The following is a 16177-nucleotide window of genomic DNA, read 5'->3' on the forward strand; positions in this document are numbered from 1 at the left end:
TGGCTTACGCTTGTAATCCCAGCACTTTGGGAGGCCAAGGCAGGCAGCTGAGGTCAGGAGTTCGAGACCAGCCTGGCCAACATGGTGAAACCCCGTCTCTCCTTAAAACATAAAAAAATTAGGCAGGCATGGTGGTGGCAGGCACCTGTAATCCTAGCTACTCAGGAGGCTGAGGCAGGAGAACCACTTGAACCAGGAGGCAGAGGTTGCAGTGAGGGGAGATCATGCCATTGCACTCCAGCCTGGGAAACAAGAGTGAAACTTCGTCTCAAAAAAAAAAAAAAAAAAAAAAATAGCTTTAATACACCATTGCTCTGGTATCTAACTAGAATGGCTTAAGCTAAGTTGTTCAAAGCAAAATCACTATTTTTGGTAGCTGACTTCAACACATATCTCTTAGCAAAAATGGTTTTAAAGCAGGATATGTACCTTGCTTTTTAAGTTTATGGCTGAGTAGTTCTGTTGTTTTTATGAATAGGACCTTTTATTAATGAGGTTAAAAGTTTGTTTTATTTGACATGTAGTAAGGCTATTGATATTTAAATATTTATTGAACATTCAGCACTTCATTTAATTTTTATTCATTTGAATAATATTTAAAGCTAACATATTTAGATTCTGCAGATATGCAGCCACTTAAGATGAGTAAATAATGGTTTTTGTATATTTAATTCGAATAATTATATGTATTATTTGTTTCTTGTGTTACTGCAGTGGACAGAGCTTTATAAATAATGTCAATAGTATTAGCAATGGTGGAATTCCTTGTGTTAGTTTAGATCTGTAAAAGAATGTTTCTAGGATGGGCATGGTCACTTATGCCTATAATCCCAGCACTTTCAGAGGCTGAGGTGGGAGGATCACTTGAGTCCAGGGATTTGAGACCAGCCTGGGCAACATAGGGAGACCTTATCTCTATAAAAAAAAATTTTTAAATTAGCTGGGTGTGGTGGTTCACACCTGTAGTCCCAGTTACTTGAGAGGCTGACGTGGGAGGATCCCTTGAGCCCAGGGGTTCAAGGCTGCAGTAAATTATGATCACCTCTTTGCACTCTAGCCTAGGTGACAGAGTGAGACCCTGTCTAAAAAAAAAAAAAAAAAAAAAAAAAAAAGGTTCCAGTGTCTCTCCTCTAGGAACCACATTGTTTAAGAAATACTTTTATTCCAATTAGCCGGGCATAGTGGTATGTGCCTGTAATCCTAGCTACTTGGGAGGCTGAGGCAGGAGAATCCCTTGAACCTGGGAGGTGGAGGTTGCAGTGAGCCTAGATCATGCCACTGCACTCCAGTCTGAGTGACAGAGCAAGACTCCCTCTCAAAAAAAAAAAAAAAAAAAAAAAAATGTAGAAAGCTGAAACTGGATCCCTTCCTTATATACCTTATACAAAAAATTAATTCAAGATGGATTAAAGACTTAAATGTTAGACCTAAAACCATAAAAACCTAGAAGAAAACCTAGGCAATACCATTCAGGACGTAGGCATGGGCAAAGACTTCATGACTAAAACACCAAAAGCAATGGCAACAAAAGCCAAAATAGACAAATGGGATCTAATTAAACTAAAGAGCTTCTGCACGGCGAAAGAAACTAACATCAGAGTGAATAGGCAACCTACAGAATGGTAGAAAATTTTTGCAATCTACCCATCTGACAAAGGGCTAATATCCAGAATCTACAAAGAACTCAAACAAATTTACAAGAAAAAAACAACTCCATCAAAAAGCGGGCAAAAGATATGAACAGACAGCTCTCAGAAGAAGACATTTATGCAGCCAACACACATATGCAAAGGTACTCATCACTGGTCATCAGAGAAATGCAAATCAAAACCACAATGAGATATAATCTCACGCCAGTTAGAATGGCAATCATTAAAAAGTCAATGGCATTGAAAAGTCAGGAAACAACAGGTGCTAGAGAGGATGTGGAGAAATAGGAACACTTCTACACTGTTGGTAGGAGTGTAAACTAGTTCAACCATTGTGGAAGACAGTGGGGCGATCCCTCAAGGATCTAGAACTAGAAATACCATTTGACCCAGCCATCCCATTACTGGGTATATACCCAAAGGATTATAAATCATGCTACCATAAAGACACATGCAGACATATGTTTATTGTGGCACCATTCACAATAGCAGAGACTTGGAACCAACCCAAATGTCCCTCAATGATAGGCTGGATTAAGAACATGTGGTACATATACACCATGGAATACTATGCAGCCATAAAAAAGGATGAGTTCATGTCCTTTGCAGGGACATGGATGAAGCTGGAAAGCATCATTCTCAGCAAACTATCACAGGGACAGAAAATCAAACACCTCATGTTCTCACTCACAGGTGGGAACTGAACAATGAGATCACTTGGACACAGGATGGGGAACATCACACAATGGGGCCTGCCGAGGGGTGGGGGCCTGGGGGAGGGAAAGCATTAGGAGAAATACCTAATGTAAATGATGAGCTGATGGGTGCAGCAAACCAACATGACACATGTATACATATGTAACAAAACTGCACGTTGTGCACATGTACCCTAGAACTTAAAGTATAATAAATAATAACAATAATTTTATTTCTGTGTCTTTTCTATTTTTATTACATATCTCTGCTTTCCTTCTCCACCACATCAGTCATTCCACCACGGGAGCCCATGTTTACAACCGTGTATGAATTCCTCCATATTTTTGCCTATGCTCAAATAATCACATAGAGACATATATACATAAATGTGTACAGGGACATTTTTTGGTCAATGTAAGATCATGCTAGGAACACTTTTATGCATCTTGCTGTTTTTACTCAACAAAACCTCACAGAAATCCCTCCAGGACAACTGGAATTGCTCTAATTATTTCTTTTTAATGCTGATCCCATAGTGAGTATGAGGATGTACTATCTTTTAATTGTTTTGTGGAAAGAAACAAAGCTTCTGTGAACAGAGCTTCTGTATTATATGGAGGTTTTTCTCTGCCTACAAAGTAACTAGAATGTTACTAAGTATATGAAAGGCAGGTAGCAAATAGCCTTTGAACAGAGCTAATAGATGGAACTGAACATGACCCTAGACTGCCGTCTCCATAGGTCAGGGTCAGTTTCATTTAAACAAAGACCTGAGATTTTCAGGTAAGCTGAAGGTGGCAATAGGGTAGGAAATATTTTGAAATAATGTGATCAAGAGATAGAATCAGATGGCTTATCAACACTATTAAAATAGTTAGTCCGAAGTTGGTTTGAAAGGATAGCTTTAATCAAATTACAAACTTCTTATCTTCTTTACTTTGAGAGTGGTGGTGAGCTGGAGAGAGTGAGGCAGTGGCTGTGTGGGAAGTCTCTGGGAAGATTAGGGTAAACCACAGTGGGACTTAGGGCGAGGAAGAAAACACCAGTGGTTGTTTGGGTGGTAAGCAGTTTTTGAAATGTTCTAGACTAGATATAAACAGTGATTAACTTGTAATCATGAGCCCCTAGCTAGGTAAGGAAGTTGTATAAACAGCACTTTTTATTTAATGAACAAGCTACTTCTTCCCACTACATTTAGCTGAAGTATTATCCTTACATTTTTTTAAATGATGTAAGAAAAAAAATCTTCCAGAATCTTAACCACTAATCAGAGTCCTGGGTATATTCAAGGATTATGGTATTCTACTTTCTACTATTCTCTATTAGCGCCAAATTTGGCTATTTTTCAGACTGATGAGAGAAATTAGAATTTGGATACACCTAAGTTTAGATGCCTAAGAATCTTTTCCACCAAATCAATTCACTCTGATTCAGGGCTCGTAGAAGTTTGTATGAAAGTTCTTTTTTTTCTTTTTTCTCCAGGAAGACAACAGAAAGTGACAACAGCCAAATAGCTTTAAATCTGTTAGTTCTGATCAGTTACGACTTAAAAGCTTGATTCTTTTATTATTTATCACTCATTAAATACTTTGGCTCTCCTTTATTAAATGTTAAATCATCGTAAGTGGTAAAGTTCTTGCCATTTCTCTGAAATGGCAAAGTGTAAGGGAAAAGAGAAAGTGGCCCATTTCCTTGTTAATGTGGCATTCAAACAGAACACAGTGAGCTCAACAGACAGGTCAGCTGGCTGCTGTACAATTATTCATAACAGAGGACTCCGTGCAATTATTCATAACACAAGAGCCGTCATTAGGGAGAAAATGTCTCCTTATAGCACCACTGAGATTGCAAGGCAGGAATTCCCTTTTCCCGTAGGGCATGGTTGGCATGTGCATCTGAAAATGCTTAAATATGCTCCTTGCTCCCTTCTCTCATCCAATGACAGGGCTGATGTGTTGTCAAGAGTGGTGCTGCCATAACGAGGGCCCACTGGCTTTCCAAAGGACCTCACATGGGATAGTCACTGCCCACGTTGGCCTTCTCTCCATCTCTACCAAGACTGTTGGAAGCTATGTTCGTAAGATGGTTACTGGAGAAGACTCAACACATTAGGATAAGGGACCATTACACTAAACAAAATTCTGCAATTAAGCCACATTTAAGGAATCTCGTTGACCATGAATCTGAACTTCTTTTTTCTCTACTTTCAAAAGCAATATGTATTTCTACTACATTAGAAGTCCAACTCTTCTTCCAGTTCAACCATTGAGAGTCATCTTCAGCTCCACAAGACAACAAACTCCACGAGAGCAGGCCCATGATGTGACTTGGTTACTGCTATATCCCCAGCACCTTGCAGAGTAGACGGCATCTGGTAGGCATTCAATATTCATTAATGAGTGCTAAATGAATGGAGTGCTATCACTAAGCATGTTTGATTGCTAATAGATATTTTACACACAGAAGGAAGTCAGCATCCGCTGTGCAAAATGAGACAATACAATGAGGACAAATTAAAATCTTTCCTCTTACCTTGTCTTTACTGCTTCGAATTATCTGAATTTTAGGGCACTTTTTCACTCCAGACGAAATATCCAGCCAGTTTTCTAAGGTCTCTGAACGTACACAATCTCCTTGGAAAGTGCACCTAAAAAAATGTGGCAACAAAACAGCGACCCCATACATGCGTTAGTTAAAACTTTTTTATACTTGGCTTCAGTACAGAATGCCAGACTTTGTACAGTGGATTATTGATTTGAGAGAGAATAGGAACATGATGCTAAAACCATGAAAAGCAACAAGAAAACAGCAGAGCATTTTTTTCCATCATGTCTAGGAGCAAAGAACAAATGTAGACAATGTGTTGAACTTCGACTCCTGAGCCATCTCTCAAGATGACATCGCCAAATATATCCGAACACATCCTCTCATGGATTCTGAAATAAGGAACTCCCTTTTAGAAATACCTAGCAAAGAACAGCTCAAGGAAGAAAGAGTTCACATATTGTATAAATTTTAGGTTTGCTATTCATTCCCAGAATATCAACCTATTGTGTAACTTGATTTTGTTTTAGAAAATAACAGTAATAAAGTTACTATTTTGTGCTTTGCAGTATGATAATTAAATAGAAATATTTCAAGGGCAGAGTCTGCCTAAGAATTTGATAAGACATTCCATAACCATCTGCTGCATAACATTTATTTAGACAGATACCAAATTATATCAAAAGATATAGGTGAAACATTTTTCCAGGGCCATTTTCCCAAGTCAGCCAGCTCAGAGGATGACCCAGATAAGTCTTAAGCTGTGGCCAGGGTCAACTACTTTGATAAAGAGATGCTCAGAAGCTGAGTGGTGAGATCACTGGCTTGCTTGATATGTCAGTCACTCTAGGTCACGCTAACTTGGGAACCCTTGCCTCACCAGATGGGGCACCGACCCGGCAAGAAGAACAAACACCAACAGCCATGTTATCACCAAAGGGTGCTGGACTCCATAGATAATCCATTGAATAGTGTCAAGGAATGAACGAAATACTTCTAGTACTACACCTCCTCAAGGCTGAAGATTAAAATGCAGGGGTGGTAAACCAGTGATGCTGAATTTTAAGAGAAACTGAAAACACATGAATCATAAGATTGAAAAGCAACCAAGTGATGACCACATTCAGCTACAGGGAGTCCCCGAGGGGATGTGAGCAGAATGAGGAATGGATGGGCCCAAATAGTGTATTTGGCTTCCTAAAGGTTTTATTTCTTCTCCTTCCTCTACTCTCTCTCTCTCTCTTAATTCTTAAGAATTTAGGCCTCATGGCTTCATCTTTGAGCTCTGTGTTAATCTGAATATGGCAAAAATAGAACAGGAAGTCAGTGAGTTTCACTAAACGTCATCCCCAAGCACAATACCTTTAGCGTGTCACCGGCTGCTGACATTTGGGGAACCCTGCTCCCAGCGAGCACATCTGTGTTCCACCCCCCACTACATCTGTGTCAGTTTCTTCTCCAACATTATAACCAGGAGGATTTTCATCAGCAATTCTCCAAAGCCATACATTTATCTGACCGTTGATGGCTAGCTCGTCCGTCACGGACATTAAATTCAAATTAAACCGCCTCTCAATGTCAGAGAGAGTTTGCAACGGAGAGACAAGCACTGCTGGATTGAAAAACAGAATGACGAAGCTGGTTCTTTCGGTTGTATCTGAAATAGATCATGACTGTCAAAAACTCCCTGCCTCTCATGGGCACTCTGGTTTGTGTAAGGCACTTCCTCTGCCTATAAGAAAAAAAAAAAAAAAAAAAAAAAAAGCCGATTCTGAAGAGACTGGAGTACAAATATTTTTGTTGGCTCTTAATGCTGCCTGGGAGTCAAAGCCTAAGGCTGCCAAAAAAACAAGTGTAAAATATTTCATACAAATAGTGCCACAATTTGCCAATTTGTAGGCAGAAAACAGTAGTGCCACTGAGTTCTCACTCTCTTTTCTGAACTCCTATAGCATTTCTTGTCGGAAGTACGTATTTTGGTATTTAATCATATGCTGCCTTGAATTACAACTTAACTGTTTCCTAAGTCTATCTCAGTTCTCCCCAAGTAAGCTCTAAGCTCCTCAAAGAAGGGAGAAGGTCTTTAATATTTCTTTAGCAAATCCCTCAGTGTCTGGCAGCATGATATGCAAATACTAGGGTTTCAATAAATATTTTTGAATGAAAGGATGAAATATGAAATCTCTATAGGTCTTTTCCATTGCTGATTTTTCTTTCTAGAGTTTTAATTCATGTCTGACTCCAACTTATGCCAAAGAGACTATTTTTAAACTAAGCTAAAAGTTTGAATCTGGGGACCAAATTAGGCGGTGAGGTTTTCATTTTATTTTTTTGAAAAAAAAAAGAGAAAAGAAAATATATAATGAACCTTTCATTTTTTATTCTGCATAAGGCAAAAACAAAATCTAACTATGTTAAGCAACTAAACATAAATTCCTTGTTTGTACATATATATATATAAAAACCCCACCACCTCTGAACTCCTATTCCTTGCCTCTCACCAGTAAAAATAAAAAATGAAAAAATGAAAAGCAAACCATGACACCAAGTATGTATAACCAGATGGCCAGCCAACAACAGTATCTTATTACTTCTCAAATATTGCAGATTATAAAATCTTCATGACAGCATATTACTCATACATTTACATTTCTTACAGAGCAGATCTTGTAGCTCCCATATTTTAGTAAACAAAGCTAGTTACTCCGAAATATTTCCTTTCGAAAGCTATCACTCTAATTCCTGCGTGTTAACAAGAGCAACGGTCAAGCGCATAAACACTTGAGCCACTGCCCTAATTAAATTAAAATCTCATTGTCACACAGGACTCTGAGCGAGGCTGATTCTTCAGTGATGCACTCTCAGATAGGCTGATATCTTAATGGCTTCATTTCAATTTCTTCAAGCCAAGAATAGGAGGAAAATTGGATTTGGATAAGAATGGACATATTCTAGAGAAATTGGTAGAGATACGTTTGCTTTCTTGACTTATTGTTACTTTTGCTCCACCCTCTACTGAGGATCTATCCCAAAGTCCTCAGACTCCCAGTCAGTATTTTATTTTTCTAGTCCTTATTTCCAGTTAGAGCTAATACTTTCATGATAAAGCCTGCAGGCAGACACAAGCCTATTTGCAAATTAGAAAACAGAATCCGCCCAAATGCAAAGATTGCCTGAAAAAAAAAAAATCCCCCAAACCAAAAAGTTAATTTAAAAAGACTTCCCTTATGTGAAAAACACTGTATGTAGAAACAATTCAGTCAATGAAACTATTTAAGAAAGCTGTTCTTGTTAGTTTGCTATAAAATCTGCTGTAGAGCTTAACGTATTCGAGATAATACTAGAGTTTGATATTGCCGTTCAGCTATGTAAGTATGTAACCGCTCCCTCCCTCACCCCCATCAGATTAAAAAGAAAAAAAAAAAAAACAGTTCCAAACCTACTCTGGCCCCGAGTCATAAACAGGAAGGTCCCAGACACTTGTTTCTAAGTTCACTGTTTGAAACTTAGAAAGTCTTTCTATACAATGGGTTTGCTTCCTGGGTTCTTAGAAATATGTGTAACCCATAGTATCCCTGAATAATTACCCCACCACACACTGGCATGGAGGGAATATTACTCTGTGCCAGGCACTGCTGGGAGTGTTTGCAGTTAGTTCTCACAACAGCCCCGCTCTATACGGATGAAACAGAAGCTCAGAGAAGTACAGTAACATATCAAGGCCACACAGCTGCCAAGTGGCCGAAGTCTTATTTCAGAGCCCACAAACTTGGCCCCCTTGCTGCATGCCTTCCTATAGATCCTAACCACCACTTAATAAAGGACATTCATAGTTCCTCCTGGCTTCCTGGGACCTCAACCAGTGGTTGGAGGGTGGGGCTGGGCCAGGACAAGGACACAGGGATGGGGACCCCAGAAACAGAGAAAAGAGAAGGTAAGGCAGAGACTGTAGGATGAAGAGGGTAGCAAGGATTTGGGGGAGAACAGAAGCGGGGATTCTGAGAGGCCTCTAATTTTCCTCTATCACTAGCTGTGAATACAACACAACCACACAACTAGCAAGAGGTGAAAATTCCAGGTGGCTCTGGACTTAGAAATCCATTCTACTGCCAAAAAATTTTTCTTGCAGACCATCTGTTTCTAATATAAAATGCACTTTCCCCCATAGAAATAATGTTATAAACAGTGATTAGGTTTCCAGGTTAGCCCACAAAACCTACTTATCCATAATGTAACTTTACTACTATATATTTGCAATAAAGAATAGCAGAAAACAACGAGATTGCAGCCATTTGCATTATATAGCAGTTTTCGTCTTTACTTATTTGTGTTTCTGCTCAGCTGGTAGTCTGGGAACAGTGCTCAGCTGGATCGACTTTTAAATTTATTATTACAGTATTGTTTTTATACAGCATTTCTTTTTTTTTTTAATGGGCATGGCTTAAATTATTAATTGTTTTCATGCCAACATAAAGAGCAGGGAGGCCCACCTCTGAAAAGGCGCCGAAGTTTCCAAGCAGGTAAAATACCCATGGGCTGGGCTGGGGGGCCTTGAGAGGCCGACTCTATCAGGCTAGAATCTTGCAGTAAAAATTTACCACTTACTCAACCTTGAAATAGAAACTCTGAACTCAGAAATGTAACTTCTACTTCCTGCCACTCAAATTTCATCAGCATCCTCTAATCTAATTGTTCACCAAGAGCAGACAGTCCCTGAAGGAATCTGATAACTACATATCAGGTAAGTGGCTTGAATGTGGGGGTTAGTGTGAACTGTTCCAAAGATTCTACACTGATATAATATCAGAAAACTTTTAACAAGGAAACAATCCAGCTTCTCTCTCTCCCAAGAAACAGGAGACTGCATCCATGCTGGGGGAGGGCTTTGCTATAAAAGCATCTCAAGGTCTTTTGCTAAGTGATTTGAAACAGATGTCTGCATTTTTAGAGAAGGCACAGAGCCCAGTGGAAGGGTCAGGTGGTCCCCAGAATCGGGGGACTTTCTTGACAATTGCCAGTCCACGAGATGAGGAAACCAAGCCTACTGAATAGAAGAGAATAGGAAGTCTGTGACAAACTAAACTTCAAATGAAAGGCCTCCAGAGTCTTTAAGAGGGGAATGCCAAAACATAAGACCAGGAAAAATTGGAAAATTGGGTCTTCATCACTGAAGCTGAAAGTCAATCTACATGATAAAATTATGCTAATAACAGAGACAATTTAGAAAATTTTTTTAAGCAAAAACATCTAACATGCCAGGCAATGTCTTTTCACATGATTTGATTCATTTATTATTCACAACAAACCTCTAAGTAGCTGCAATAATTGTCCCTGCTTCACAGATGGGGAAACTGAGGCATAGCTGGTTCCATATTGCTTTCCTAAGGTCACAGAGATAGCAAGCAGAGGAGCTGACCTACTAAGTCAGGCAGTGTAGCCTCAAAGCCTGTGGTCTCATCAGCTACCTATACTGCCTCTCAGAATAGCTAATAGTGACTGAGCCCATCTGTCTTCGTCTGTTTTGTGTTGCTATAATAGAATACCACAGACTGGGTAATTTATAAAGACAAGAAATTTATTTTTTACAGTTCTGGAGGCTGGAGAGTCCAAGGTCGAGGGGCCTGCATCTGGCGAGGGCCTTATTGCTGCATCATCCCACAGCGGGAGGTGGACGAGCAAGAGAGGGCGAGAGCATGCACATGTGAACAAGAGAAAGAGACTGGAATTTGCAGCCTGAAGCCCTTCTATGCTTGGCATTAATCCATTCACAAAGGCAGAGCCCTCATGACCTAAACACCTCTCATTAGGTCCCACCTTTCAACAGAGTTGCATTGGGGATTAAATTCCCAACACATGCTTTTCAGGTGACATTTTCAAACAATAGCACCTTCCTAGTGCCCATAGGCCAGGCATTGTTTCTGGGGACTTCTGGGAATTAACACAGTAATCCTCACAACCAGCCCATAAAGTAGGTGTTATTGTTATCACCTCCATGTCAGAGGTTGAGAAACGGAGGTGCAGAGAGGTTAGTTAGCATGGTATCTGGCACTGGCATCCATCTCTTACTACCACACCAAATTGCTCAAAAATTGTAAAGGCTTCCAGGGTAGCGACATCACAAATGCCAGCATAATAGTAAGTAGATTCTTCCAAGACATGGCCATATAGGAAAATACAAGTTTTACTCAATATCTCAGCATTTTTCAAACTGAACTGTGTTCCTGGAGTTGTTTTGGGTGTTAATATTGAAGTAGGGTTCTATTGCCAAGAAGCTGGGAAACACTAGTTAAATAAAATTAAACAAGTCTCTCTGCTGCAGGACTTCTCAGAGCCTTGAAGACGCCACTGTGCTTTGTAACTTTCCGAGACAAGAACGAATGATGTACCATCTTCCAGCTTTTTTGCTGAAGGATGTTCTGAGGGATGAGAAATTCTAGTCACACACATTGGGAACCGCTACCTGGTCTGGTTTAATGAGCAATAATCCACATGGCGGATCAAATTAGAAAACTTTGTGCCTATTTTGGCTAGTTTGGGTAACTCTTGTACCCAACTGATCATGGCCTATTAATTCTAAGCATCCTTTACAACCCATGCTTACCCCCCACCTCTCACCTGGGTTCCTGCAGCAGCCAAATGAGGTCTCCCCCTTCCCACTTCCTGTTTCTCTCATCAACCTCCACACCAACATCTGGGTTATTCTTATGCAAGAGCTGATGATGTTACTCCCTGCTTAAAAATCTCTCACGATACCCTTTCTCCCATACCAGACTCTCCTGTCTACATGCCTTTCAGCACCCCCAGTCTGCAACACATGTTTCCATGCTCATCTCTGACCCCGACACTGTGATCTGGCCCCTGCCTTCCTCTTCAAACTCATCCCCAGGTAGGTTTGGTTGATGAGTCTGTCACTCTATCTAGACTGCAAGCTCCTAAAAATACCTGTCCCTGATATCTATTCCATAGTGCCTCGTGAAGAGTAGGTATTTGATAAACACATACAGGGCAAACAGGCCCGGCCCTCCCGAGCGTGTGCTATCTTCACTGCCCTGAATGCCTCTGGGCCTGCAACACTTGGTGAAATCACGTTCCTTGTTCAAGGGCTATTTCAGTGTCCTCCTCTATGATATTTGCTCAGACTCCAGGCAAAGCAGTCACTCCCTCCTCTGTGTCCCCATGACATTTACACATGTTCCTAGTCTACACAGCATACTGCATTAGTTGCTGATTGCCTGCCTGTCTCTCCAGCTACACTGTAAATCCCCCAAAGGGAAAGGACCACTTTATTCACCTTTGCACCCTCAGGGCCTAGGACCATACCTGGCATTCATTCTACAGATATGAACTGAGAGCCCATTGGATGCCAAACACTCCACTAAGCACTGCGGACATTTCAATGGATAAGCCAGTTAAGTTCCTTCTCTTATTGAGCTTATAGTCCAGAGAGGCACACAGACAAAAACCAAATAAACGGACAATCATTTAAAATAATTTCAAATTGAGGTATGTCTTCTGCAGAAACCAAAGATATAGGAGAAAGGAACCTACTTTAGACAGGCTAGTGACGAAAGTAGGCATTTCAGCTAAGCATTCAAGGATGAGAACCATAAGAGCAGTGGGAAGAGGCCTGATGCTAGTGGCTCATGCCTGTAATCCTAGCACTTTGGGAGGCCAGATCACTTGAGGCCAGGAGCTCAAGACCATCCTGGCCAACCTGGTGAAACCCTGTCTCTAATAAAAACACAAAAAATTAGCCGGGTGAGGTGGTGCATGCCTGTAATCCCAGCTACTCAGGAAACTGAGGCACGAGAATTGCTTGAACTGGAGGCAGAGCTTGCAGTGAGTCGAGATCATGCTATTGCACTCCAGCCTGGGTGACAGAGCAAGACTCTGTCTCAAAAAAAAAAAAAAAATTGTAGTGGGAAGAGCATTCCAGGCAGAAGGAACAGCATGTGCAGAGTATCTGAGTGCACTTAAAGTATGGTCTCTGCAAGGAACTGATGAAATAGACCAGCTTGGCTAGAACTTCGTGAAGGAAGGGGGATAGCGGTTGTGCAGTTTGCAAGCCAGTGACCCCAAGCAAGCCATGTGCCCTCTCTGTGTCTCAGGCTCTCCATCTGCAGAAATGCAAATAATAGTTTTCACCTGATGAAGTTGGGAGAAAAATGTACATCTGTTCTAAGAGTTTACAATTATGCCTCAATAAATATTAGTTGTTATTATATTATATGGGAAAATGGAACAGAAAATATAGGCAAAAACTTGGATGACATAAGCCAAAGACAAAATGGTAGTGATGAGAAAGGGATTTGGGCAATGAGGTTGACCAGATGCCCTTTGGCATTGCTCACACACCAGCTCAATGCCCAACATGCCTTTTCTATGTAAGGAGGCAGACACAATTCAAGGCTTCTTGGAGGATTCTTAATCACAACTCTCTTTCCTCCTAAATATTAAAGGATTCTCTGGAGTCCTTTCATGCCTTGAGTACCAGCTATTAGAGCACTCTGCATGGTGTACTGAAATTATTCCCACACTCACCTGTGAGCTTCTCCACAGCAGACCCTCATACATCTTTGTTTTCCCCAGGGCCTAGTACAGGACCTGGCCCATGGCTGGCATTCAACAAAAGGTAGCTGAATTGGGTTAAGAAGGGAATTTTAAAGTGACTAAATTCTTGTCTATGTTTCAGTGATACCAGCAGAAGTCATTTCATTGATTTTTGTTCACGAGGTTGGCCTGTTCACTGGCGTGGTGGAAAACCAGCCTTTGTCTTGAAACTCTGAGCTATTTAGCACACAAAAAACACATTTGCAGACTGAAACACTCACACAAAACCGGTGTGGCCTTTGCTCCTTGTGGCTCTTTTGTGGGCGATGAGTGTACTAAAAGTTGGTGTTTTCTATTTCCAAACGCAAATCACGAACTCAATAATTTAGGGGAGCTATTTAAAAAAACAACAGCTGGAAATAAAAATGTGAAAATGACACCTCTTGAGTCAGAAAGGTCTGGGTTCAAAGCTGCCCTCCCATATACTCCCTGTGTAACTGGGAGCCACATTCCTTAGCCTCTGTGGGCCTCAGTTTCCCCACCACTAAACAGGTGGCAATGATATTAAAACCCGATCCTCCTGAAAGCAGTATCAAATCCCACATTTGGCCTATCAGAAACAGTGCACCCTCCATACAGCAGAATAAAAGCATCCAAATGTTTAAAAAGCAAAAAACAAAATACTGGCAGGAAGGCTTCGAATGAAGATCTGAACATTGTGTTTGGATATGGAGGAGATGCTGGGAACAGGACAAATACTAGGTCACAGAGACAAATGAAAACATTTGAGGAATATTTAAAGGCCAATCAATACATTCTTTTTTTTTTTTTTTTTTTTTTTTTTTTTTTTTTTTTTTTTTGAGACGGAGTCTTGCTCTGTCGCCCAGGCTGGAGTGCAGTGGCGCGATCTCGGCTCACTGCAAGCTCTGCCTCCCGGGTTCACGCCATTCTCCTGCCTCAGCCTCCCGAGTAGCTGGGACTACAGGCGCCCACAACCGCGCTCGGCTAATTTTTTGTATTTTTAGTAGAGACGGGGTTTCACCGTGGTCTCGATCTCCTGACCTTGTGATCCGCCCGCCTCGGCCTCCCAAAGTGCTGGGATTACAGGCGTGAGCCACCGCGCCCGGCTCAATACATTCTTATGAAAGTGCATGCTGCCTGAGATAAGGTCATTTCAAAAAAAATCTATTCCATTACAACATATATTTACTAAAAGGGATGTTCTTAATGGTGCTTGTTGGAAGTCAGAGAGCATCCATTAAAGAGAGGGTGCAGGTAAGTACAGCGGAGGCTGAGGTCTGAGAACATCAGTCACTAGCTCCACTAAAGAACAAACAAACCCGGCTGGGCATGGTGGCTCACGCCTGTCATCCCAGCACTTTGGGAGGCAGAAGTGGGGGGATCACGAGGTCAAGAGATTGAGACCATCCTGGCCAACATGGTGAAACCCCGTCTCATCTAAAAATACAAAAATTAGGCAAGCATAGTGGCACGCGCCTATAGTCCCAGCTACTCAGGAGGCTGAGGCAGGACAATCACTTGAACCCAGGAGGCAGAGGTTGCAGTGAGCCGAGATCACGCCATTGCACTCCAGCCTGACAACAGAGTGAGACTCCATCTAAACACAGAAACAAAAAACAAAAAACAAACCCTGGCTTCTAAGCATGGCGACCACTTCCCCAGTGCCAACTGTCTGGGACACCAAGGGTGGAGAGTGCCCCTTAACACTGCTATCCCCTCTTCGCCTTCTGCTTTGCAATACATAGAACTCACAGCTCCTCCCACAGCTGAAAAAGGAGGTGGAGAATCCGCAGGACACAGGTTGACTCCCAAACCCGTTCCAAGGTTGGAAAGCTCCCCCAAATCCCTTCCAGCATTCGCAGTAACCCAGATGCATGGACTCAGCCCATGCCATGGTAATCCAGTAATTTCCCGAGGCCCAAAGAACGTATTCCTCTTCGCTCCCCACCGCTTCCACCCCACAGACAGTTGTCCTACTTGCTTCTACACAATTAGTCAGCACAATGGGGTCCTCACACGAGAAGGAGGGGCCGTACCCAATTCCATTATCATTATCGCTGTCATTAGAGCCGCACTGGACCATAAAGAAGTGTCACTGCACAGATGTCAAGCTTGAGATCTGCACGAGGACACATCCCGGATTGGAAGGAAAGGAGGAAGGCTCTTCTGTCTCAAATTGTCAGCCATTCCGCTCAACAGTGCAATAGCCTATGAAGGCAGAGACCCCCAAAACTGAGTGTGCCCCTTCGGGTCTTGGCTCAGATGCCCCTTCTCACTGAGGCTTTCCAGGGCCCCCTGTTTAAATTTAGCGCCCCCTGCTTCCAACTAGCACTCCCCATTTCCTTTTTCTGCTTTATTTTTCTTCACAGCCCTGTTTACTCTGTGACATGTTCTCTCTTTCCTCATTTATTTTTACACTGTCCATCTTCCCTCATGTCATGCGTTAAAGAGTGTTCCCCCAAATTCATGACCATCAGAACCTCAGAATGTGACCTTATGTAGAAATAGGGTCTTTGCCGATGTAATGAGTTAAGGATGTCAAGATGAAATCATCCTGGATTTAGGGTGTCCCAGTGAATGGGAATTTTCTAGGAGAAAGGAGAGGGAGATTTGGACACACAGAAGAAGGCCATGTGAAGACCGGGGCAGAGATGGTTATCCTACCCCGAGCCAAGAAATACCAGGAGTCACCCGGAGCTGGGAGAGGTGAGGAAGGA

General features: G+C 41.7%; 1 protein-coding gene across 3 annotated transcripts in view; it reads right to left on the bottom strand.

Moving 5' to 3' along the window:
- Positions 1-16177, bottom strand: part of LOC105483698 (plexin C1) — a 159288-nt gene that overhangs the window by 93007 nt on the left and 50104 nt on the right. For all 3 annotated transcript variants that reach the window (XM_011744680.3, XM_011744681.2, XM_011744683.2), the window contains exon 5: positions 4878-4992. In XM_011744680.3, the coding sequence (XP_011742982.1) occupies positions 4878-4992 (115 nt within the window). The remainder of the gene's footprint in view (positions 1-4877; positions 4993-16177) is intronic.

The sequence above is a fragment of the Macaca nemestrina genome, chromosome 10 (assembly GCF_043159975.1).
Source record: "Macaca nemestrina isolate mMacNem1 chromosome 10, mMacNem.hap1, whole genome shotgun sequence".
Taxonomy (NCBI): Eukaryota; Metazoa; Chordata; class Mammalia; order Primates; family Cercopithecidae; genus Macaca; species Macaca nemestrina.